This window comes from Chlamydotis macqueenii, chromosome 17, assembly GCF_036417535.1.
Source record: "Chlamydotis macqueenii isolate bChlMac1 chromosome 17, bChlMac1.mat, whole genome shotgun sequence".
Classification (NCBI taxonomy): Eukaryota; Metazoa; Chordata; class Aves; order Otidiformes; family Otididae; genus Chlamydotis; species Chlamydotis macqueenii.
Window position 1 is genome coordinate 8,997,381 of NC_141572.1, and position 25,520 is coordinate 9,022,900.

At 39.8% G+C, this 25,520-nt stretch overlaps 1 protein-coding gene across 6 annotated transcripts in view; it reads left to right on the top strand.

Annotated features, from left to right (window-relative positions):
- The window catches only part of GNB1L (G protein subunit beta 1 like), a 43,628-nt gene extending 22,279 nt beyond the window's left edge, over positions 1–21,349 (top strand). For 5 of the 6 annotated variants that reach the window (XM_086761525.1, XM_086761526.1, XM_086761524.1 and 2 more), the window contains 6 exons: positions 4,162–4,289; positions 4,533–4,658; positions 6,772–6,934; positions 10,719–10,817; positions 15,550–15,765; positions 20,632–21,349. In XM_086761525.1, the coding sequence (XP_086617651.1) occupies positions 4,174–4,289; positions 4,533–4,658; positions 6,772–6,934; positions 10,719–10,817; positions 15,550–15,765; positions 20,632–20,898 (987 nt within the window). In that variant the 5' untranslated portion in view covers positions 4,162–4,173 and the 3' untranslated portion in view covers positions 20,899–21,349. Of the gene's footprint in view, positions 1–310; positions 362–4,161; positions 4,290–4,532; positions 4,659–6,771; positions 6,935–10,718; positions 10,818–15,549; positions 15,766–20,631 lie in introns of those variants that run through there. The other variant, XM_086761527.1, reaches the window with a different exon arrangement.
- The last annotated feature ends 4,171 nt before the right edge of the window (positions 21,350–25,520 follow it).

A 25,520-nucleotide genomic window follows, 5' to 3' on the forward strand; every position in this document is an offset into this window, starting at 1 on the left:
CACACCTGCTGGTTTCAGTCCCAAATCAGTTTGCCAGACATGCCTAGAGAGATTTATTTCTTCTATACCTGCAAAAGCTCTTTTACCAGTGAGTTTTTACTGCTCTAAATAAGCCTAAAGAAAAAAAGAAGAGGATTTTTTTCTTGTCTTTGCTTGAGCCATTGGTATCTCAAACTGAACTGTGGAGTTTGTAGGAGGAGGGGGGTGTTTGGATGATATTTTAATAGCAATTTGTTTTTGCTTCAATGTGTGATAGAAATACAAGTGACAGGAGTGGGAACAGGAGAGTTGCTGAATTCTGCTGGAATTTTTCCTATGGGAATCTGTTAATGTTTTTAATTCTCTGAGAGATTTTTCTAAGGTAATCCTTTTGACATTTACATATTTTAAATGACTCTCATTAAATAAAAGCTTAACTTTTTTATATTGAATGCTGAAGTGATGATACTGGAATACCTCTGCATAGATATTCAAATGGTTTGAAGATTATTCTAATTGCAGTCTAAACAAAGTAAATTTTGTGAGGAATATTAGTAGTGAATTGTTCTTTAAAATAAGATAATTTTGAAGGAAATTAAATTGTTCTGGCATTTAGTAGAAGCATTTTTTTTAGACAAAACCATTTTTTATCTAATGTGTGGTGCGCATAGCCGTTTGCTAATTGAAACACTAATTTAAACAGCTGGGTTTTCCACCCCTCACTCACACAGAAAATATAATCTATGCAGGAACGCAAGGGTTTGTAGTGCACCTTGTGAAAATACTTTTGGTTGTCTGTATCATATTGGAGTGTTGCTCAGCCCTTGAAGGAGGATGCTGTTACCAGAACGGGGAGGCTGGAAGAAACAAAAAGTGGAACATCTTTTAAAAAACAAGGGTGTGATGGTGAGATGTTGCATCTTTTAGTGGTGATACTGTCTTACAAACAAATAATGCCGTAAGCAAAATTATTCCTATCTTTTAACATCCTTTCAGAGGAGGCAGGGGACATAGCATGGGGATATCTCAGGGACAAACATATAGTCTAGCCCTCAGATGCTTTTAAATGAACTATCTTCTGTAGATTGCACTTTGCTTGTTCAAGCCCTTGAGCTAGATTTTGCTCTCAGACCAGCCTAAATACTAAGCAAATTCATTTAATTAAATTTGCTGCAGATATCCCCAGTTAACGAGAACAGATTGGTCTCCCTGAGGCTAGATGGAGTTAACAAGAAAATAAATGTTGTGCTAATTAGAGAACTAATTTTCAGACACCTGGGGTGAAACTTTAAAAAGTCCTAGAGATTTCAGATTGAAAATTCATTTGAAAATAAGTCTTAGGCTTCTAAATCACTTAGGAACTTTTGAAAATTTTACACAGGGACTTTAACCATTGCACAGCCATCACATTTAGCATGTTTGTAGCTGTCTGCTTAGCAAAGTACTGTGTAACCACTATCTATTAGTATCAGTGTACCACAATGTATTTCATTACCCTGTAAGTAAAATAGAGATACTGAGCTACCTGGTGGGTTGAAGGTAGGCTAAATGTCTTTTTTTTTTGAGGATGCTTATGTGTCAACAGGAACAGATAGATGCTTTCTTGGAGTTTTTAAGGCACTGGTGCACCAAATTTTAATCTATTTGCAACCTCATGGGACTTTCTGTTGATTTAGGTACCTAAGAACATTTAATTAAATCTTGGTCTTAAGTGGCTTGTTCTGAGCTCATGGATGAAGAAGACAGCACAGATGCAGTTTTATAGTTCAGCACTTGCTGGACGAAAAATGAGATGCTTAACATTGTCACACTGCCATTCATCTGCTGAGTCATAATAGGAAGTAATAAGGAGTCATCTCATATGCCCAATAAAAAATGTCATAGGTTTAATATTAAGCCAAATTTCCAGATTCACATATCTGATTAACAAAAAAGCAGGCGAAGAACCAGGCTCCAAGGAGCTAAAAAGTCACTTCACTTCATTTGCTTTCAGCTTGAAAATATGTTTTCATTTGTTGGGGTTTTTTTCCCTGTAGCCAGTCTGAGGATTTTTCTGAAATACTGTCCTTGTAAAGACATGCATTAGTACCGTCTGTTTCATGCCAGGTAAAACCCTTCCCACAGCCACGCACACACTTGCTGTCTGTCAGCAAAAACTTCTGTGTCAGTAATTAGAAAAATGCTATTAAAAACCTGCCTTGTAATCCCAGATAGCCTCTGGGTTGACTCAATTCTATTTTGTCTTCCTGGCTCAGTGCAGTAACCCAGGATCATTCCACCATGAAGAGGGACCCCTCTCTTCTGACAAGTCCCCTAGCTACTATTTTATTTACGTGGTTCTACAATGTCTCATTTTGAGGGCAACAGCATACAGCTGTAGTGTCCCAAGGAGGTGGCCTTTGGTGACAAAACCCTTAGTCTAACAGGTTTATAACAGGTGAAGCCTGTTAAAGATGGGATGGGGGGCAAACCCCATCATGTAATCATCTGAAAATTTACTCTAGCCTGTCATGAGTCTAGATCATCAGACAACATTGTAAAACAGATGAGTCAGGGCACTAAACCATGGAGGTTATCCACTGAGCTCGTTATTTTCATACCTAATTACACAGTGCTATTGAGGGAGAACTGCACATTATACTGAAGAATCCTGTTTCATCACTAGTCCTAAAAGATAATTGTGTTTAATTAGGTCCTATAGATACCGTGGTGATTACTGATCTATAAACACTCCAGGCAGACCTGCAAATGAGGTGCGATAGCAAGTGCATCCATTAAACACAATTCAAAAGCCAATACTGAGGCGAGATGACAATTAAAAGTAGAGCAGTTTTAATTTACTGTGTAACCTGTAGCTGTAGTGCTCTGTTCTGATTCTCTGCAATTCCTCTGCTGTGAACCAGCAGGCAGAAAAACACCTGCTGATCTTCCTTTACTGAACTTAGAGAAGTTCTTGTTTAATCCGATCTAATATATGCTTGAACGAGGAAGAATGATGAGAGTTGACATCTGTCGTGGCAAAAGCTGTCCTTTTCTGTATGAGGTCAGGTCAAAAAGAAGCAGAAATACAAGCATGGCTAGTAATGTCACAGATAAAAGCAGTAAAAACTTTTAATGGTGAAAATGTTTCTTGTAATGCATGATATAATGCATTTTGCAATGAATTGCAAATTGTACTTACAAAGAAAGTTGCTGGTTACCTTGCCCCAGCACAGGTCTGGAGGGTCATTTGCAGCGAGTCAGAACACAGAAAAGTCGTCTTTGTCCGTCTTTGGTGCTTGTGCACAACTGCCCACAGAGGCATTAATGTGAATGGAAATACTTGATGAAGGTGCCAGATCAGTAAGAGTGTGCCTAATCAGATCATACAAACTGTCCCTGTGAGCTTCTAATAAATTGCCCCTCACGTTTCCCATGTTAGACAGGGCAACATGCTTCCCCACATACTTGTCCTGTTCTCTGCTGACTCGGACCACATTTGAACCAATGACATAAAGCTGAAAGCATCCATCTCTATTGATCCTTTGGGGAATACAAACCCCTGGAATAAAATGTTTAACACAGTAGTCACCAAGTTAGTGTGAAATACTGCATTTCTTTTTTTAAGTAACTGTGCTTGGAGCCAAAAATTCAAACACTTGAGAGTAATGGGATTTTTGTGTAAAAATGATCGTAACTCTAAATCTTATCTGAAATTCTTTTCAGTTGCTATGTTCACTGCAGTGCTTTTCTGTAAATGGTTGTGAATGGAAAGCACAGAAATAGCATTTTTATGGGGAGGAAGGGGAAAGACTTGCTAAGGGGCTAAGTGGAATGATAAATTGCTTGCCCTCTGAAATTATGGGTATCCAGTTTCTTGCATTTTGTAGCTCTTCCTTTTTGCAGCAGGGAAAACAGCTGAACAATTTTGTATTTACAAGTGCACAAGAGGTGCATACACGGGACCAGCTCAGCACCTACCTTCCTCAAAAAGGAATGCAGCAAAAAGCAGATTTGACAGCTGCTTGATCAGTCAATGTTAAGAGGAAATACTTTACACTGAACTGTATGGCAAATAGAAATAACATCTATATAACATCTAAATAAAAGCAAATGTCCTGATCAGAATATATTTAAAGTTGTAACTTGACTTTAGGCTGCCTTACCTCTATGATATCTGTGACTTCTTCTCACTCCCCCCAGTTTGTTGCTCAGATGGCTCTGCCACCTCCGGATCCACAGTTTGTTCTCAGAGGTACCGGTGCTGCAGTCCACACTCTGCGTTTTTCCTGTGGAGGCCAAGAACCTGATGTCCCCCTTCTTTTCTCTGGGTAAGTAAACCAGGATTTCTGGCTGACTTGAGCATCATATGGACATTTCCTTTTAAAACAAAGTGTATTATGGAGATAAATTTTATCTGGAGAAAACAACAAAACGCATGATTAGTGACTGATGGGTGTGTTGTCTTTATACATACAGCTTCAGTTTTGGAAAAAAAAAAAGGAAAAGTATCAGGCTGTCTTATCAGATTATCTGCAGTGGTCACACTAAAAGCATCTGTTCTTAACTGCCAGGTCTGAGAATGGGTTTATCCATGTCTGGAACCTGAGAACACACCGAGTGGACACAACACTGGATGGCCATGGAAGAAAATCTGTCTACTGTGTGGAGACGATGGGTAGTAAAGACAAGCTCCTCAGGTTAGCAAAGCAGGCAAAAACCAGTGAAATTGTTCTTGTTTCTGTGATGTACAAGACTGAAAAAGAAGGAAAAAAAACCAATGGAATCATTTATTTCTGGAGTCACTGAAAGTCTCTCCAGCACATATGGAAAGGTACAGAAGTACAAAAATACAGAAAAACTGTGGAACAAAAAGTCTAAAAAATGATACAATTAATTTATTTATGGTATATATGTGATGACATCACAACAACTTGGGGTCCATAGTGTCTTTATTACCGCATTGAGATCAGGTGAGGTGTTTGGGTAAATACACTTGGATTTGAAGTTGATAAATGCTTCACAACTGATTCTCAGGGAAGATGAAAATTGATATGAAGAGCTTATAAATAGAGGGGAGAGGGAGAAAAGGTAAGTAAGGGAAAGAAGAATCAGAGATGGAGAATGGAAGGCTGAAAATGAGCAAGAAGGCTGAGTTGCACGCCTTTGCTTTGTTGCAAAATATCTTCTGTTCTCGTTTAGCAAGGGAAGGTTGGGAAGATTTGTGTACTTTGGATTAGACAGGTGATCTAGAGTAGATGCCAAAGTGTCTGTATGACTAGGAGGTGTTCTGACATGTTTATCTAGAGAAGACATCTCTAATAATATACAGTGGAACTCATTAGCATTTATATTTGTTATCTGCTTAAGTACAATTATCAACACTCTCCCTCATAAAATCATATTGAATGAGCATTGTTTGTATAATTATAGAGTTTTTCCATGCCTCTATTTTTGCTGTATAACAGTTCACATAGCAGTCCAATTTTAGGACAGCAGTTAACCTGTATTTTTTTGTTTCTCTGTTCTAAAGCTAAATCACAATTTCTTGCAGTACCACATTGTTTGTATGCCCAGTGCTGTAAATGTTTTGACAGTCTGTCACTCAGCTGAACAGCAGATGGGAGTTTCTCTATTGATGTTGAAGAAGTCCCAACAGTCTGTAGATTTGCATCTACCTCTTTTCAGGTTTCATACTTCCATCAGGTGATACTGCTAATTAAAATAAGAAATGGATAAGGGATTTTTTGATGACTCCTTGTCCTGGGTGATAGCACAGGGACACATATCCTGTGCTAGTGTAGTTTGTAGATTGAAAGCTTCTCCATAGTGGTACCATGTTCTGGAGCCAGTGGGATAACGTAAATTTGTAACAGTTGATGCTGTGCCCTTTGTTTGGCCCCCTTGGTCTTACTGTCTGCAACCAAGACATAGAATTTTCTGTGGGACAGAGAGGTGTGCAGAGGAGTCTCTGTGTGAGTTGCAGTAGTACATCAGCAATGCAGCCGCTGGTTCTCTGGTTTTGGATGTTTTAACCAGTGTTTCATTGTTTAATTCCTGCTATTCACTGCACTGTCAGTCCTTCTCCTGTTGTGTCTCCACACATACACAGTCGTAACAGTAGTCTTTGCTCTCCCTGTGGCTGTGGGAAGTTGACCACAGAATAACTGTAGCTTTGTATTATCTTTCATGCGGTCTTTGTTGTCTTGCTATTTGTCTTTCAGCTGTCAACACGCCTGACATTTCTATTTCATTGCTAGGGTGAAAGAGTATTAAATGTGTTACTCTCTGGATACTGTTGTTTCCTTTTAAATTATATCTAAACAATGGTAAAATGTAAGTATTTTTATTTTGAAAATGTTAGAATCCTAGAATAGTTAGGGTTGGAAGGGACCTTTAAAGGTCACCTAGTCCAACCCCCCTGCAAGGAGCAGGGACATCTTCAACCAGGTCAGGTTGCTCATGTTCAGATACTCATGAGATTTCATAAATATGTGCACACATATGAATAGCTTAACTGTGTTTGACTTCACAGAGAAACATGGCTAACTGATTGCAGTGTATCTGGCTGACTCTCAGGTCCTCCCTCCTCCCAGTAACTTTGGAACCTATTGGCCAGTTTTGCAATCAGTAGAAGGGTGGTGGTCTCGGTCATACTGAGTTCCCACACATTTCCTGAAGGACCCAATGAATACCTCCACAGAAGCTGTACACTCCTTTACTGCATGTTAACCCAGCTGTGGGATAGGAACCTGCAGGAAGCCAGGCATCCTCAGACCTGCTGCTCATGGTTATCTTGTTTTACTGTAACAGTCAGGGTCGTGACCAGAGGATCTGCTTGTGGGATTTAGCAGAGGGGCGGACTTCAGTGACGGATTCTGTCTTCATGGAGAATGTGGGATTCTGCAGATGCTCTCTGTTAAAGGTGACACAGGAACGCTGGCTAATGGCCATGGCAGCCAAAGCCCTGGAGGAGGTAGGAAGTATCTTTTTTTTCTGGTGCTTGGGAGATGGCTTCCAGTTTTGAAATTAGATAGTTCACAAGGGGAACCATCATTGCTCTCAGATCCTCTGCTCAAGAGAGGGCAGCACAAGGAACCTTTGGGGGTTCTAATCACTAATTTTACCTGCCAGAAAGATGACTGAATTATATAACTCATGCTCTAATAACAAGGATACCATCCCAAGATTTGTCTGACATTTAAGTATTTGCAGCTGCTGCTGGTCTTTCATGTGCAGGAGTTTTGAAAACTCCTCTGGTGCTGCTGAATACTGTTAAAGGGGAACAAGAGTCCTTCTGGGGAACTAATGGTCAGAAAGTCTGTCATCAGACAGAGGTACTTATCTTCCATGTGAAGCTGAAAGTAGTGCTTGGTGAGAGAAGGAGAGGTGCAGGTGATTTGTAATGTGATATGTGGTCTTTCACCCCAGGCTAATTCTTTAACTGGTACTTTGGCTGGAAATAGTTGAATTAGCATTAGCAGCCACAGGTTTGCTGAGTGTGAGATAACAATAGAGTCCGTTTCAGTTCCTACTGGATAAGTCCACATCTAATACCCATTATCACAGCAATCATTGACTGACAGCTGTGTTGGCAATTTCCACTTCTGCTTTGTAGAAATTGGTTTTTTGTTTTCTTTGAAGGATTATTCAAGCACTTCACACAAAAATAAATTATTTCAAATATTTGACATCAAAATACCAAAAATGTGAAAAAAGAAAAAAAATAGCATAATTATGAAAAGAAATGTTATAGCTAATTGCAAATTGTTCATGAGCATAAAAAGTCCCATGCTTTTCTGGACTATAGAATGTGTATCTTGAAACTAAATGTTGCATATTTTATATATGAAGGAGTAAGTGGGAATGGTGCCTGTGTTGCAAGACAATGTGAAATTTTTATTATTCAGAAGTTAAGCAGATATTTAAGTACTTTGTTGGCTTACAGCCAGAATGTTCAGCCTTTTACCGAACTGAGTAAGCCTGTAGACACAACCACGGTACCAGTAAATACAAGCATTCCAAGTCCTGTATGTCGTTCTGATCAAACAAAGGACTCTGTCCATCTTAAAGCAGTGCTCAACAATATTTAAGTTAAACAGTATTGACAAGTGCATTCTTGTGTCAACCAGAAAAGAGTTTTTGTGTCAGGCAAAGAGTACACACAACATGTTCTGGTAATGAAGAATTAAAGAATCATCTGATCCAAAGTGAAGATGTTTACCCCAATGTCTTTTACAACTCATCTATGTTTTGCTTTCATTTGTTTGCTTGGGCCCTGCATACTGATAATGATTTGCTGTGTCCTGAGGTAAGAGTTCCACTCTGTGTATGAACTTTTACATTAGAACTGTGTCAAGTTTCAATAAATTCACATAAGCTCCCATAATATATAGTGCTTCCAAATAGGCAGCATTGTGTGAGACACAGTACATTTGCAGCTTATGATTAAAATTAAGACTTAATAAGTGTTTATGCTTGGCTGGTGCCCAAAAAAAGAGTAATTTTGTCTTAAAGCAGGTTCAGTCCATAAATAATGAGATCTGAACAGGCATTTATTTGTTCATGATTGCATTTAAATCACCGATTATGAGTTACATGCACTTTTCTTGCCAATTTGCCAGAAACATGTTAAAAGCTTTATTAATGTGAAAAAGAAAAAGGGTGTGTTTCCTTGTGGCCAGTTTTAGCCACCCAGGAACACTATTAACCTCAGGCAAAGGCAAATCTTTCTCCTATTAAGCAAAACCAATATAAACACAGAACTTCGAGTTTTAGGTTACAGTTGTCAAAATATATGAAATAGTAAGTATTTCTAAGGCCCAGTTGCCTCTAATGCAGGCAGTCTCTGGAACTGTCAATCTAGCACAGGCAGCTCACGCCTGCCTGCCTTCTGCAAAAAGCTTTTCTCTTCTTTGTGTTTTTCTTTGTCCTTTGCAACCCCAATGTTGCACTTCTACCAGTTCATTCGTTTTTAATCAAGGTAAAGTGAAGGAGAGGTTGTGGGCTTTTTTTCTTTTAACTTCAAGAAGTGCATTTATCACAGCACGCGTATCCCTCCTTATTATGTAAAAGTTGCAGTTTCAGTCTTGTCTAGGAGACAATGCCCTTTGGAGAGCCAGTGATGAAAGACACAAGATGAGAGAGGTCATCCTCATATTCACAGCCCACTTCCTGCAACAGCTAACTTGGTCATTATGTTGACAGCAAGAAAGTTGCCAAGAGAAAAGCATCTTTTGATAGGAGTGTAGCTCCAAAGAGCCAGAATTCCCAGATGATCAAACTTCAATCTGTTTGTAGGCTTTTTCTACCTATTGGATGGCTCTTTGCTGTAGTCTCCATTCCTCAAATCTGGAGAATAGTTTCCTGCTCCATTGCTAAGTGGCTTTGGAAAGTGTTCTGTATATTGTGTTTAGTACATTGTCTACTTGCAGTCCTAGAGTGCAGCTGGCTTTTGGCAGGGAGGCTGACAACCTCTAGAAATAGGAAGATGTTCTGGCAAGCTTTGAACTAAAGGTATGGGATTGGAAAGCCATCACAGCTGCCGTGGACTTGATAGATGGCTCCCAGAGGAGCCTTATTTGTCTAATACCTCATCTCAGATGCTTAAGGAAATTCACCTGACTGGGGCTGTCCTACAGCACTGCTGGGCTTTTGCACACTTGGAAATAGCCTAGAATGGCTGGTGATGCTGAATTTATCAAATGTTTGAAGTCCTTCAGTTTTATGTGATAATGCAGACCATTGTTTATTTAATTAAAATAAAAGATCGCCTTAGTGATTAAGAATGCATTTGAAAAACAGCGATATTCCTGGCAGCAAATTTTTGATACCCAAGAATTTCTATTTCTCCATAGTTCCAGGCTTGAGAATCAGCCCGGAGTGAGGCACTTCCATGTCCGTCAAGAAACTCAAAACCTTCCAGTGCCAAATTGCAAAGGCACACTCCCTGATCTTGCCTGCCATCATCCTGAGGTGGAAATGAGCTGCTTCCTTGGCAGAGGAAAAATTTTCGTTGTGCTATAAATAAATAAATAAATAGATAGATAAATTATCAGATTCATAATTCATTACCATCACTGCAAGCAACAGTGGAAGCTGCTGTGTAGACAGAGAGCAGGTGTTTAACACAATATTGTCTGACCCTGCTTTGAACAGGGTCAGGCAATATTGTGTTAGAAGTATCTGTACACCATCACTGCTTCAGCCTGCATTAGCAGATAATTCTGGGTTTACATTTTGTTAGTGCAGTCAGCTACTAAGTAAAAAAAATCCACCTTAGAGAGATATATATAAATAGCATCTGTATTTCCACACAAGCTGTGTGTTACCATGACAGAACAAGGGAGACAATGCAAGTGTCCACAAAAAAAAAAAATAGCAATAGAGATGGAAAGGGGGGAAAAGGAGAGGAAGCAAGGAAGTGTTTTCAGATTAAGCAGTCTGCTATGTCATCTAATATAAGCACAGTATCATCTACTGTATGGACAGAAGATTATAATACAGATTAAACAGAAGAGTGAAAGAAGAGGATCTGTTCTTTCTAGCAGTTTTGTCTAGTCTTTCCTAAAACAATGCATTTATTTAGATAGCTGTAGATTTCCCTACAGCTCCAACTTCACATGCATTCCTCAGTTTCCTCCAGACAGTTTTTACTGGAAGAGCTTATACTAGCCTTAATCACCTTAAAAGACTTGTGTTTTTAGCAGCAGAATTTTGACCTGGAGCCTGACCAAATACTCTTGTTTTCCTGATGTCAGGTTCAGGTTTTGGAGCTGCCATCCAAGACATCAGTCTGTACCTTGAAGCCAGAGGTGGGTGCCAAGCTGGGCATGCCCATGTGTCTGAAGTTATGGCAGGTAAGGCAAGAGTGCCTGCTAATTGTGAAATGTTTTCCCTGTGATTCATTTTATATGAAGCACATGAATCTTTCTTCACTTGGATTTTGATTTATTATCGAACCAATCAAGTAATTATACTATTAAAGGGGGGAAAGATTTGTGAACATCCTTAATGTAACTTTCAGAGCTTTCCAAGCTTTAATGGAAGATTTGCAAATGCTCAGGGAAAGCTTTGTGTCCTTAGGATAGATATGGTTTTTGCATCAATCAAGAGGAAAATGAGTGACTTACCAAAGCCAGTTGTTTGATACGGTGTCTCGCTGCATTAAGAATGATGAGAAATGACTGGGTTACTTAAAAACAGTGATTTTAATGGCGTGATACATTCACTTCAGTGCCCTCAGGACAAGGAAGCACTCTATGAATATCTCTATTCCAGACATACAATAGAAATAAAATATTTATAGTTGATTTGACTTTGGACAAAAAGATAAATAAAAGCAGTTAATGAAAAGAAAAAAAAACATATTTGCAGAGTATTCAGCAAATAATGTTTATGGGGTGCCACCAGTGAAAGACAAGTAAAACAGAAAGGAGGAGAAGGAGGAAGGACTTGAGGTGATTGGCTCTAAATCTCCAAATAATTGGTGGCAAAGCTGATTCCCAGTTTCACCCCCTAGACCACATAGGTCTGCAGTACCATCCAAGCTGATTCCAAGTATGTTATTCCTGCAGGTTCATCTGAACGTTTGTATTGGTTTCAGTTGAAAAAATTATCAATCAGTTGTGAATTTGAGGCCTTAGTGTCTTCACTCAGGTCTCCTGAAAGGTGGAATTCAGGTGCTGACTTCAGACAAAAGGAGGAGAGGCCACAGTTCAAGTCCCATGGTGTAATTAAAAACTAGGAAAAAAAAAAAAAAGAAGGAAAATTAAATAGGCTGATTAAGCTTTTATTAAGCAGAAAGTTTCTCCTAGAAATGCAGTCAGTGTTCAGTACTCAATGAAATGAATGGGGCTTTCTGTCTCCTGGACATATTTTAATAAGATGAAGATAACTGAGGAAAGGTTCAGTGTTGAAACTTTTCTTGCCTTTATAAAAAGTCCTCTGTCTTGCCATATTTTCTACATGCATTAATATTGCTATTCCTCTAGGAAGCAGAGCAGGTGCAGAGTCTTAATTTTATGTAGTTTTTAATTTTGTTGCCAGTGGGGATAAAGCAGAGGACTGGGAACTGGGAGAGGTAAATTATTCCATGCAAATTCTGGCTTTGGGAAGTCACCACAACTTCCTAGACTGCAACAGGCAAGGATAGATAATCCCTTACAGTCTCACAGCTGTATTTGCTCTTTTACAAATGTGTGCAACTTGGTTTAAAAGCATGGTGGGGAGGATACTCTTAAGGGCAAATAATATATGTGGTATACCAAAGTGACGCTCTGCGTTCTATTTTGTGGTTTCCCTGGAAGTGGCTTGCTGAGTAATCCTGTAACCATAAAAGCAGAACACGAGCTAACCCAGCTGCACCCCTTCCGAATAGAGGCCATCCAGGATTTCTTTGTACATGACTGCATTGGGCAATATAGACATACCCAGGAGATGAGCACTCCCCAACCCATCGCTTATGGGCAACGGGTTGCCTAAGAGACTATTTGATGTTGCTTATGGCACAGCAGATTAACAAGTTGAAACAGAAGCTGACATGGAGAGAGCCACATAATGGTCTGAAGGAAGCGTGCTCAGGGTTGTTGTCCAACAACAGTTTGGGGGCTGCAGCCATGTATCGTCATATTTTTCTGCATTCAAAAAAAAAAAAGACCCATATTATCAGGGAAACAGCACATCTTACCAGCAGCAGCATGAATCAGAAACTTTAGTATAGAGCAGAAAGAAATTGAGGCTTAGATTAGGCTTGTAGATTAAGCCTCGCTGGCTTCTCCTAAGCAGTTAAAAAGCTGGCAGATACTTATTTTGTTGGTTTGAAACTTTTTTTCCTTGTTTTACTAGGTCTGTTCTTAGATGTATTAGTTTATTCTGTGGGTTTTTCTCCTTGTGAAAGTTCATATTCTTAAATACATTGTCCCTTCAGCTTCACACCTTCCTGCTATTACTAATTGGGTGGAGTAGGATTTGCAGGAGTAAGGATAGTCTTCCTTTACATTTTTTGCACTCCCTGGGGAAGGCGCAAGTTGCGTAATGGTGCAAACAAAATAATTCAGCAGGAATAATACATGTAGAAACTGGAAACGCAGAGTTATTACTTTATATAAACTATAGCAATTATTCCTGTTGAGTTGACAGCAGATCACCTCTTCTTCCTTCCTTGACAGTTATCCAAATGCAACAACAAAATGTTCTGCTTAGGAAGAACAATGATTTAGAATTTAATTTTTCCACTGAAATAGACCATGAATGGTGAAGACTTTTTGCTGTAAGTGTCTGTTGTTAGGAACTGAAATAACCACTACTTGGTGAATCCAGGAAACTGACTGAGAGCTCCCCTGATCTTTCAATAGCTTTTATTGCTTAAGTTCAAGTATATGTAGTCATTGAAATATTATTCTTTATATAGTTAGGGAAAGTCAGGAAGAAGCGTGGAAGACCTTAATTTCATAGAAAACAATACTGTTTTTAAAATAGACCAGTCTTAGATCTCACCTGCAAATTACTGGTTTTCAAATCTAAGCTATGAGATGCCCACAGCACAAAAAAAAAAAAAAAAAAAGTTTTGCTTGGCATTTCCCATAATGCTGAACACTCACTTGTCTCTCTCAAGAGGGGCTGTGAGCACATATGAAAATCAGGCCATCCTGGTTTTGAGCAAGACAGAGGAGCTGACCCTGCCCATCCAAATCTTGTTTCATTGGCTAATGAAACCCATATCTTCTGTAGAGCCCCAGGGCTCTGGAGGAGGTGTGTGCTCACACAAGAGCAGTACAAATAATTGTAGGGGTTTTTTTCAAACCCACACTGGGGGCTTTTTTTAAACTTAATTGAGGTACCTAGGAATTCTTTGTTTTGCTTTGAAGGTTTGACCCTTTTTCAAATATAAATAAAATCTGGAATGTTCATTTCATTCAATTTTTTTAATTTTTTTTTTAATTTTCCCCAGTATTACAAATCAGGTACTCTTCATTCAAAATACCTGACTAGTTAACATTAATTCACGTATATTTGACATATAATCATTGCTCTGATGTGATATTATTTTAGCAAATTAAAAAATTTGACAGAAAAAGCGTGCGCAGTTCTGGGCATTATGAGAGACCTTCTTTGTGGGCCCTTTTTAGCCAGAGCATGCTCCCTGCCTTTTCAAAAGAAAAGGGACTGTAGAGCAGGGAATGAGGCTCCTGCAGCATCCCAGGTGTGGGCAGACCTGTTCAGAAAGATGATGTAGGTGGTTTCCCCTTGGTTTCCTTATTTTAAGGGGCAATTTTCTTCTCCGCTCAGTGAGATCCATTCCTCATTTAAACACTTCTTTAGGCTGAATGAAGCTGAGAAAGAACATGAGGCTTTTATTCAGCAGTCTTATTAACTAGACCACCCATCTCTTGTTAGTTTAACTCCTAGAACAAATAATAACCACTGGGAGAATAGTCTGGACCAGCCTTTGGCCACTGCAGGTTTGTATCATGACATTGACAGCCAGTGAGTTTGAAGAACCTCATTCGACAATGTGATGCCAGTAGAAATTAATTCTTTATACATGTCTTTTACCTTTCTTTTGAATGGAATACCAAGCAAATGAGTCTTGTAGGACTGGTATTTGGAAAGAGCTATTGGATACATTTCTTAGGGTGAGATGTCCCTGCATGAGGTGGTCATAATCCCATTGTCTATTTTGGTGTTTCTTCTCCTATTAAAGAAATAACTGACATTAGCAGATGCCTGTTTTTTAGTTGCTTTTCATTAGGGATTTGTGTCTTCATCTTCACTCACATAACCAGTTACTGCTTATGGGGTCATTAGTCTTCTGGCTGGAGCAATGATGAATATTTTCCTTAAGTGTGACATGTAATCCAGTAATGTTCCCTTCTTCGAGTTATTTCAGAGGCTTAAATAAATTAGGTGTCTGCCCAGGGTGCCATGCCCTTTGGCCTGTGACATCATTAATCAAAATAGCTTTCAATTGGTTACAGTGGGACTCAGGCGCCCGTTAACCCCTCGGTGACTCACTCAGAGATGCCTGACGAGAATCTCAGTATTTACCTTTAAGCACTGTGGTGCACTTGGGTAAACGATCTCTGTGTGTAACCCTACCCTTGGCAATGTGAAACTGGAATCTTTAAGCATGGCACTTCTTTCAGTGTCCGCATGGGTTTGTATAGCTTGATAGTAACTCAGCTGCTCTAAGTAACTTTTTTAAAGGAGTGCAAGCGAAGTTCAGGCCAGCTTTTTTTCAGTGTTGTAGAGGGCAATAGTTTGCATTTTCAGAGTGAAATTTTCTAGATCTGTGTGTATATATCTATATTTTAGATACATATTATATATATAAAATACAGACTTTTATAAGTAGATATAAAAACTGTAAGTGCATGTCAGCAGTTACATAGTAACACTTTTTGTAAGTGGATGCACTATCAAGATTTCACATTCAGCCTTCTAACTTTGCACTTCTACACCAGGCAGCATTTTCATTTATTTTCTTGGTGCTTGGACTGAAACCTACTTGGGGATGATAATTTTCCTAACAGGCTATTTACTTTTCAAACAATTTTACTTTTTCAACAATTTTACTTTTCTCTTGATCAGCTCAGCTGTGGTTCACAACCTTTGCTTCTGGCTGGCTATGAAGACGGATCAGTGGTTCTTTGGAATTTGTCAACGGGAAAAGTGTTGAGCCAACTTGTTTGCCATCAGGAGCCAGTGATGAGCCTTGACTTCGATTCGGAGAAGGCCAAGGGGATCTCAGGCTCATCTGAAAAGGTGCTTAGCATCTGGAGCCTCAATGAGCAACAGAACCTCCAGGTCAGGATCACTGGCCCTCTAGTGTCATTTATCCCACTTTGCACTAACAGTTTGATAGACTAAAAAAATATTTAGTCATGAAGAGGAGTTGTTGCAGATCTCTAGCTAATTAATCACAGACTGGTTAGAATGTCTGTGCTATGTGACTAGACTTAGCAAAAGATGGTGAGGATTTAAAAAAAAGAGAAAAAAAAAACCCTCTCACATGTTTCTGGTTTTACCAAAGTTGCAACAGGCACACAAGCCTAGCATTACTCAAGCCATTGCCTCTGTATCTTCATTTATCACATTAGTAGTATCCAGCTCTCAGAATGTCCTAAACATTATAAATGAGTTATAAAAATGAGAAACAAAGGATTGCCTTTCCAAAGGTTCTGCTTGAACGGATAGAGGTTTCTTTCCACTGTGGGAAAGACAGAAATATTCCATTAAATACTTCACAAACAAAAAGAGTAGGAGTGGTCCAGCTAGCACCAAGAGGACATGAGGTTTAGGCAATCAACTGCCTTTGGCACCTTTAGAACCCTAGCCGGAGACAGGGAAAATAAGTTAATTCGATATATCAGTTTGGGTCTGAGCTACGCATACCTGGAATGGCTGGTTTAGAAGGAGGTCTCATAATCACCAGTTCAGGCTATGCTAGGGAATGGCAATAAATATTGCTTAATCTAGACAACTTTAGCAAGTGTTCCAACAGTGCCATAGGGTTAAGTAGGTTTTAACTAGGTGTGGAAATGAAGTGCATAAGTAAGGCTCATGAAAATTAAAATGGCCTGTATATAGCCTCTCCACTGCTGAGTGCTTGACCTGTTTTAAAGTGGCATTGTCCCCTCAGCAGACAATGAAGAGAACGTGAACCAGTCCCTGTATGCCCCCGTATCATCCTTGAGAAGAGAGCTGCTGGATATACAAATTCATGGACAAACAATAATCACTCTTCCAGCCTATAGCATTTGTGGAGATGTTTTTTTAGGTAGTGTGCAAGCTAATGCTGTTTTCTGAATGATGTTACAGGAAGAAAAGCAAGTGCTTGGACCTCTGGTGGTCACTCATCACCTGGGGGACACTGTGACAGTAGATAATCTGTTAGGCATCACCACAGAACTAGCATTGATGGAGCGGCAGGGCACTGAGACCCCAGCGTATGTAGTGTAAATGCATCCAACTGAGCTGAAGTGTGGAGGACACAGTGCTCACTGAGGAGAACAGCTGAACTTTAATAAGCAATTAGACCCAAAGTAAAAGAGGCACTCTACACTGAATAATTAGCAAAGGCATTCTAAGGAAATGTGTCAGAGTTTTAACACAATTATCATGGTTTGGGTGGTTTTTGTCGTGTTTGCCCTCCCCTGGCCTTTCTGTCACTATTGCACACATGTACACCTGGTGTGTTAGCTCAGGGAAGCAGAAGGAAGGTGACTAGATAAGTCTCAGTAAGACACTTAGTATTGACACTATTTTTTTAAGGCCAAGGTGTCAGCAAACTGACATCATGACAGGCTTCTTAAAGTCTCAAATACTCTGGTGTTGGAGAGGCAGCTGTTCCTTCATATTAATTATAGCGTAACTTTTTCCTAAATTCAAAGAAAATATTGTTCTCCAAAGCACATTTCAGTTATGAGTTAACTGTAATGCAGGGGTACAGGTATGATTCATGGGAAAAATAAACAGTTGTTCACCTGAAGTATTCCAGGTATTGTTTTCCAAAGGGTATTCACATTCCCAGGAGATGCAGGATTAGTTCCATCTTCAGCACATCACACTGAGAGATAGTAGCTTTTCTCAGAAGAAAATTAACTGCCAGGTATTATAAATGATAAGTACAGTTTCTGTGCTTCATGCATAGTGTGAGCGCCCTAATAAAATGCATCTTTCATATAAGCACTAAAGATTGTCAAGGACATAGATTAAGTTTTTTTCCACTATTGCATTAATAATATAAACCAGATGGGGATTTTTTTTTCCCTGACATTCCAGGTACCTGAGGTAATGGTAGACGTTGGAGAGCCACTCAGTGGCACATTATTTTTATTCTAAAAAGTTTTAATAAGTAAATGTGGTACACAGCTATCTGCCGTTGGAGAAATAGTGACGCAATGATGGTACTTCAGCTCTGTTTTAAGTGGCAATGTTCCAGTGTGTCAATGAATGGATGATGAAGGTAACTTTATAGTTTATTGCTATGGGGAAAGTTTGGTGAATTGTCTTCTATGAGAAAGTTGCTGAAATCATCACTGTCAGCAAATGACTGGATTGGTTATGAGCCTTCTGATTTGGACAAGATAGTGTAATTATGTGATGATGTTTATGGTAGAATGTAGGAGGTAAACAGCTTCTGCAGGTGAATAAACAAAGCAGAACTAAGAAATCTGATAATCACAGAAGCTCCTTTATGTATGACAAGAGAACAAATTCTGTAAGCTGTAATGTAAGTAAGCATACAAATTTTGTTGGTGGGGTGGCTGAGGCTTTTCCTTCAAATGCTGAAGCTAAGGCTGCTGCTATCTTGGCTATTTTTCTGCTAAGAATAGGGCTTAAAGACATGATTTGGATGTAGGAGAGGGAGATTAAAAAAAAAAGAAAAACAATAGATAGCATGTGTTAAGGAGGGAAAGAGAGGTGAATAACTGTTTGCGTGTCAAACTTTCTTAATGCATCTGCTAGTAGATGCAAGTGTCCTTGGTCATAACTGGCTGAAAGCAGCTCACCTGTTTTCACCTCTTTGTCTTCTAAATTACAAGCTGGTTTTCTGGTTAGCAAATTATGTTGGTATGCATTTGACTACAGTAGTTGCCTGTAAGTGACTGGATGGCACAAATCCTGGCGCTAGGATTTCACCTGGCTGCATATACCTTGAGCAAGTTTTTCTACTTTGTTTTGTTTTTCTCTCTCACCTCTTGTATTTGCAGATCATGCACAAATGCCCACTGTTCCCTCATGTTCCATAGCCAAAAGGCATCACCATTATTTCATTTTCAAGTTGTAGCTTGCTGATGACATGCAATTTCTGCCAGTTGCCCTGATTTTGCCATATGGATCTTGCCCACGTAGTTGACAGTAATGATGGGACGCACCACGCCCAGGATTGGTTATAGCCATTAGCTAATAATCTCGGTTACAGAGTAAGGCCCATCTTACATTGCCAGGCTGGTGATGTAAGTAATAAATCCTTCCCTTGCCAGTACACATACGCCAACAAAAATCCTGCTGAAGCCATGCTATATTAATGTAACTGGGGAGTTTGGAAGAGCATACGTACTAGCAAAAAGCACAGGTTTCACAGTAGCAGTCCCACAAAAAGGTACACATACACCCTCCTGCAGTTCATCAGGCTTGAGCAAAACTTACTGTCCTCTGTTCCAAATTGGTTGTAGACACATTTGTCAGGTTCTGTTTAAAAGAGGAATGTATATGCAACAAGGATGTCAAGTTTCATGTAGCCTTTTTTCTCATTGAAGTGCACATCTCTTGCTCTTTGAGTAAGAACATAGCTGGGCATTTTGAAAAATAATTGCTCATAGCTTTGTGACTATAAGATTCCAAGAGGTGTTCAACTGCATCTGAAACCAGCTTTGACCAGCATTTCTGGAGTTTTAATTTTCTACATTCAGTATTATAGCTAAAATTATCTGCAGTTAATATATTCTTTATAATCCTGTATTAACTATGCATCATGGAATGTCCTTCAAGGAGGAAAGCTACTCAGATGTCATATGCTGGTAAATCCCTTCCCACCTCAGAAAACCAGCAAACAACACACAGCTTATTAAAACAGGCACTGAATTACATTAAGCTTCGGTACAAGATATAGCTACAGGTTCAGTCTTAAGTAGCTGGTGGCATTAATGTGTCATTTCCAATTGTGCTGCAAGATCAGCATACACTCAAAAGATGTTTTCCACACCGTGACAAAAGCTAGGCTATTTCAACATACATACGTGTGCGCACACACACACACTGGTGTCTATACTGCATGTGTTTCAGAGGTAGACTGCTGACTAATACAAGTTATGTGAGGTGAGAACAGCAAAGCTGTATTATACTGAGCTTCTCCTCCGTGCTTCAGGGAAAGCTCATCAGTGAAATAAGAACTTTTCTTTCCAGGGGCTAAGTCCTGCAGCCCCAGTGCCTCCTGAAGGAATCTAAATGCCTTCCAATTTAATTGTATCCCTCAGAAACTTGTGCCCCAGTAGTCTCCAAACAGTAACAAAAGGCTTCCAAGATTGAAATCAATAACTTGGTCATAATCCCCTTCTTGGAATTTAGTGTAAATAAAAATCTCTTGGGAAGGAGTACTAGAAATACAGATTTCCTGACACTGTAACCTAATTCCTGGAAGCATTCCTTTCTCAAGACTCTGGTAAATGCTACCCCAGCTTATTGGGGTTTTTGTGAGGGGGCCACAGTAGTAGAAATAAGTAGCAGGTAGTTTAAACATCAGTTCAGAATCTCAGCATGAGAATATTGCAGAAGCAGGGAAAAATATATGGCCATTCTGCATCATGAAAGAAAAGCTGGAAGAAAAGAGCGAGGCTGTGTAGTCTGGCTCTCAAAAGCCTTGACTCAGAACTTCACTTGTGACTGAATACAAATAGCTTTAAATGCAGTATAAACTGAAAACGTACAAGGGATGCTTTTATTTTTAGAGAATGGTGCTGGAGGGAGATAGGCTCAAGTTAAGGTCTTCTCCAGCTGTCTGTAATTGTTCTCACTAAGGCATCATCCATCGCGTGGTGAAAAGCTCCATACTACCTGTGTGATACCAGTGTATATGAGTGGGCACTATACCTTCTAAAATCTCCAAATACGCCTTTTTCTTCTGTTTGTTTTAAACGATTAGAGCTCATCTGTAACTTTCTCACACAGGTTTACAAAACACACAAACTTGTCAACACCGGCATATCTGATATCACCATCCGTCCAGACAAGAAGATTTTAGCAACAGCAGGGTGGGATCATCGCATCAGGATCTTTGGCTGGAAAAAACTGAAGCCCTTAGCAGTGCTGGACTACCACACAGCAACTATCCATTGTGTGTCCTTCTCAGATCACAAAAACCCCAGTGAGAGACTGCTGGCAGCTGGCTCAAAAGATCACCGCATCAGTATCTGGTCAATATATACTCAGACGTGACATGTTCTGCACTGTCATGGACAAGGAAAGCAGGACTGGTGAAGCAATTCTTTACACTGTAATTCAAACCTGGATGTGGGGAAGTAGCAAAATATATTTCCAGGCTGAAGTGAGAATCCTAGGTTAATTTTTATGCTGCTTGTTCAAGCTGCAAGTTTTGTTTTCCAGAGAGGGAAGTGGATTTTTAAAATTCCTAACAAGCAGAGTAAGACCAGTCGCGAATGAAGACACAGAATAAGTCACTTTCTACTACAGGTTTTGCAACAGCTTTTATTTGGCAGGTTGCTTAAATAACTTGTGCCAGTATCTTCTTTTGTGAAAAAGGACTGGAATCCTTTAGACTGTGGTGGGGGCAGAGTATGTAACTCATTTATGTATCCAAGAATCTGAATCAGTGTAAAACATCGCTCTTTCTTGAAAATTTATACCCATTAAACCACCTCCAGTGGTTTCTCAGTGTCAGTTACTTTTTCTTCCTCATAAATGAAAGGCTATCAGAACAACCGTGATTTGTTCACACTTCTGTCAGTTTCTAACTTAAACCAACAGCCAGGAATGTGACTAGGGACGGCCTTTGGCATTTATGAATTTCATTATGTCTCCTGTCACCTCAAGCCTCACAATTAATCACAAGAAAGGCGAAAAAAAATCTTCCCCTGCACTGCACTGCAAAGCTATGTAAAGCCCTTTACAGAGCCAGTGCTAAATCCCTTCCATAGACTGACTAGCTGAAGGATTTAAACTCAGCAATCCAATTAGCGCCCTTCTCCTTGGAGAGTTAGGGGTAAGTTTCAGCATGGCAAGCCTGGGATTCAGCTACGCAACTTCCATTAACATTTAGGGAACTACATGGATAAATCCTTATCCACACAGTGCGAATGGCTTCACTAACTTGTCATCTCTGCGGTCATGGAAGCTGAAATTCATTCATGAAGGTTGTTTTTTTTTGTTGTTTCACTCCTGAAGCAACATTTGCATGCTTTTAAAGCATATCAAACATACAACAGTCTGTTCACAGACATCTCACTGTGGTATTCAGTCACAACTGTCCCACTGAAGCAACTGGCAAGGGCCATCTTGTTAAAAAGGAGGTGGCCTGGGAACTAGAATTCAGCTTTACAAACTGAAGTGTTTTGTGTCCAGGCTGTGCACTGTTGATACTCTATTGGAAATACTTGTTTCTGCCTCTGTACAGAGCTGGCCATCAAAGAAAAAGTCACCAGAATTGCAATGAACAGAAACATCAAAGACTTTAAAAGTTATTTCAGGAAAAAACACAGAAGCAATTTAAGGTCTGGGTCTGCTGTCCAGCTGTGCTTTACAGGCAGATAACACTGTTGGATTAAAAGGCTTAAGCACCAAGCCCAGTGTTCTTGCCATTAAAACACAGGAGGAGGATATTGTTGCCAGGCTTTTCAAAATAAAATTGGCCTTACACCTTTTTGAAGTGTGATGACACTTTCAATAATGCATTTCTTTTATTATTTCTTTACCATTCAGTAGCTGCATGGAGGATCACACTGCAGTTGAAAGTTAAAGCCTAATTTTGAGTGATCCTGAGTCAAGGGGAGATGCCAGTGTTCATTACATCTACTGGAGTTGCATAGATGTTAAGTGCTCCATCTCCACCTATCATCTACCTCCCACACAGAGGAGGAGCTACCAACACCGTACAAGAGGCTCCAGGCCTGCAGCCTTATGGGATGAGACAGGGTCTTTCTCCACAAACCTGCTGCTGGAAGAAACCTTGTATTTGTTTCCTTTTCCCCTTTCTAAAAATAGGTAAGAATCAATAAAGATAAACAAACATACACAAAAATAAATAAATACAGAAAACATTGTTGTGTGGAGTTCAGGGATCTGTCGCAGGGAGTTTGCAAAGAGATTTCCTTTTGGCTGTCCTGTCTCGTACTGTGCTACAAATGAAGCCTGTCAGGCAGCCTTGAGATTAGTGTCTCCCATTTGAGTGGTGCTCTGCAAACAGAACTTAGTGAAATTCTGCTGTACAAGAACAATTTCATGATCACTTCAGTTTTAAAAGGGCATAACCTTGGGACTCCTGATACAACAGGCATGGGACTGCTCAGTGCTGGAGCACAAAATGCTTTTAGACTATATGAAAAACTTGGCTTCTGAGCTCCCACAGCGTATCGCTGAAAAAACCCAGAAGAAAACCAAAACAACTCCAGCCATCAAGAGACACAGTCAGTCCCTGCATTGTGAACCCACCCTCAGTTTCCTCTCTCAACTGTGCATCCCACCTAGTAAAAGTTGCTTTTTCTCCTGTCTTCCCCATGGACTTGAGAGCTGCTCTGCAGTGGCACTGGGGGTGGGGGAGTGGCCTAGAGAGTGCAAATTTTCCTCTTCTCCATGGCAGCAAACAGCAGCCTACACTGTTGGGCAATCTCCACAGAACTGAGCTGTAGGTTTAGTGCTCATGCAGCAGAAAAGGAAAGGAAATCCAGGGCTCACCGATCCTGGGCAAATGATTATGGCAGGAAATGAGAAGGACCAAGCCTGGTCCTGGTAAAAAAGAAGTAACTGCTCCCTCCTCTCATCCTTTTGACAGGAAAAGGCAGCTGTGCCACCAGAGAATATTGTAAGCAGTGAGAAGCCAGTTTCAAGACTGGAGGGAGGACTAAGCTGCAAATCTCTGCAGCATTTCAGGGCAGCTCCATGCTCAGCACACCCCTTGTTCTGAATGCCAGTTACAAGCACCTAATGTCCCAGGGCCATTGTGAGGCTCCAAGGCATCGATACAGCCTGGCTTCTGCTCCTGGCACAGCTGGCTCACATCCACCCCCCATGCAGTTCTAGACCTCAGGTCCCAAGGTAGAACACAAAATGCATCTTTAATGAAGGCCTGTGCATCTTACATTCACTGTAGGAAATAACTTTTGATACAAATACTACGATATTGGCACAGTAGCAGTCCCCTAGGAAGAATGGATTAAACCCCATGACTTAAGAAGAGTGCTATTAGATCAGAGCCTGAGAGTTATGAACTCCTGAGTATATTATTTTCTCTGAAAAAAAATGCCATTTACTGCCAACGTCAGTGTCTAAACTAGTTAAGGAGGTTCACAAGGGATGAAGATACTCTGAAGATTACTATGTGCCTTCTCATCTAACTTATCACTCTTTTCTGGGGGTTAAATATGTTTGTCTGATCAGGTAAATTTAAAAATAAACTCAGTCATGCAAGCATAAATTGAAATGAGGGCATGAACTGCATCTGTATTGTTACTAGCAGGTCATCACAGAGGTAAAAAGAGTTTCATCAGCTTCAAGAGGAAGGACACGTTGCAGTCTGCATGCAAGAACTGACCCATCCTCTACTTATTTGCTTCCCATTACCAAAGCACTATCCATGTGATACTTTCGCACATTACAACAATTAATTCATTAATACTTCACATCACTACTGATTTTATTTAAACACTCAGTAAAGACATTTTTTTTCCACATTATAGTTTCCTTGAAATGAGCTACCAGACTACATTAGTTTGATATAGAGTAGAGCCTAAATGCCACAGTTTGAATGTGAATTACAGTTTTCAAAAAATTTATTTGCTTAAGGAACTGACCTGGACTTCCTCAAAGTAGAACGATTTCCAACAGGAAGGACAGACAGTAAAATACAGTTGTCTGATTGCATCTAGGAAATTAATAGGTTGGGGGGTTTTTTTTCTGGAAAAAAAATCTAAAGCTCTTTACAATTACAACATGAGCATGGATATCACTCCAGATTTCAGCTGACTTGCTAGCAGGAAGGCTGTGAGTGAAGAGCCACCTTAAGCTGTTGGAGTTAGCTCTGGAATCTCACCTGTCAGAAAGGAAGAGGACTAGCCTGTACCTGGCCTAAAGGATTCAGGAGTGAAGGTGATGACAGCTAAATTATTACAAAAGGCTTCCTCCCAAGAATCAACGTCTTTGGCACTGTCAGAGGGAAGAAAGCTACCAGCATTCATAAACTAACAGAAATAAATCCCAAACACTAGCATTTGTGCAGCAATTACATGGAATATTTATCACCACTGGGATGAATGGTGATCTCTGACCCTCTAACATTTTTTGCAAATAAACCCATTCGTTCCAACCCCTTTCTCTTATCAGTACTTGAGCCATAAAGCATTGCAGTCGTAGGTGTAGATGAGCAAGGAAAGAGGAGATTAATTGTATTTGTAGTAATGAGTGAAAAAGGAAGTAGGCTGGGGGCCTGCAATGAGACACTTGTTAAAATTAGCCCTGTACAATGCGATTGCATTAGTATGCCAATAAAATACTCTCTGCAGCTTGACTTGGATTGTTGCAAAGGTTTGAGTTTTAAAGAGCAGATTTTTATAGTTAAGTCAATACTGGCTTCTGGACTGGTCTTGTTTTTAGCACATTTAAGATGCATCTACAAAGCCAACTTACAAATTAATAAATCTTTCCTTTAATTCAGTCTGCCAAGAACAAAGATAGAACACTGACTACTGCAGCAGCCATGTTAGTGATGTAAACCAAAGGACTGGGGATTAAATAAGGATTACTGAGCTCTAAATCAATGTGTTTCCTCCTCTGGCTGTGTGTCTGTGGTGTGAAAGTATGGATCATTACATAAAACATGGCACATGACT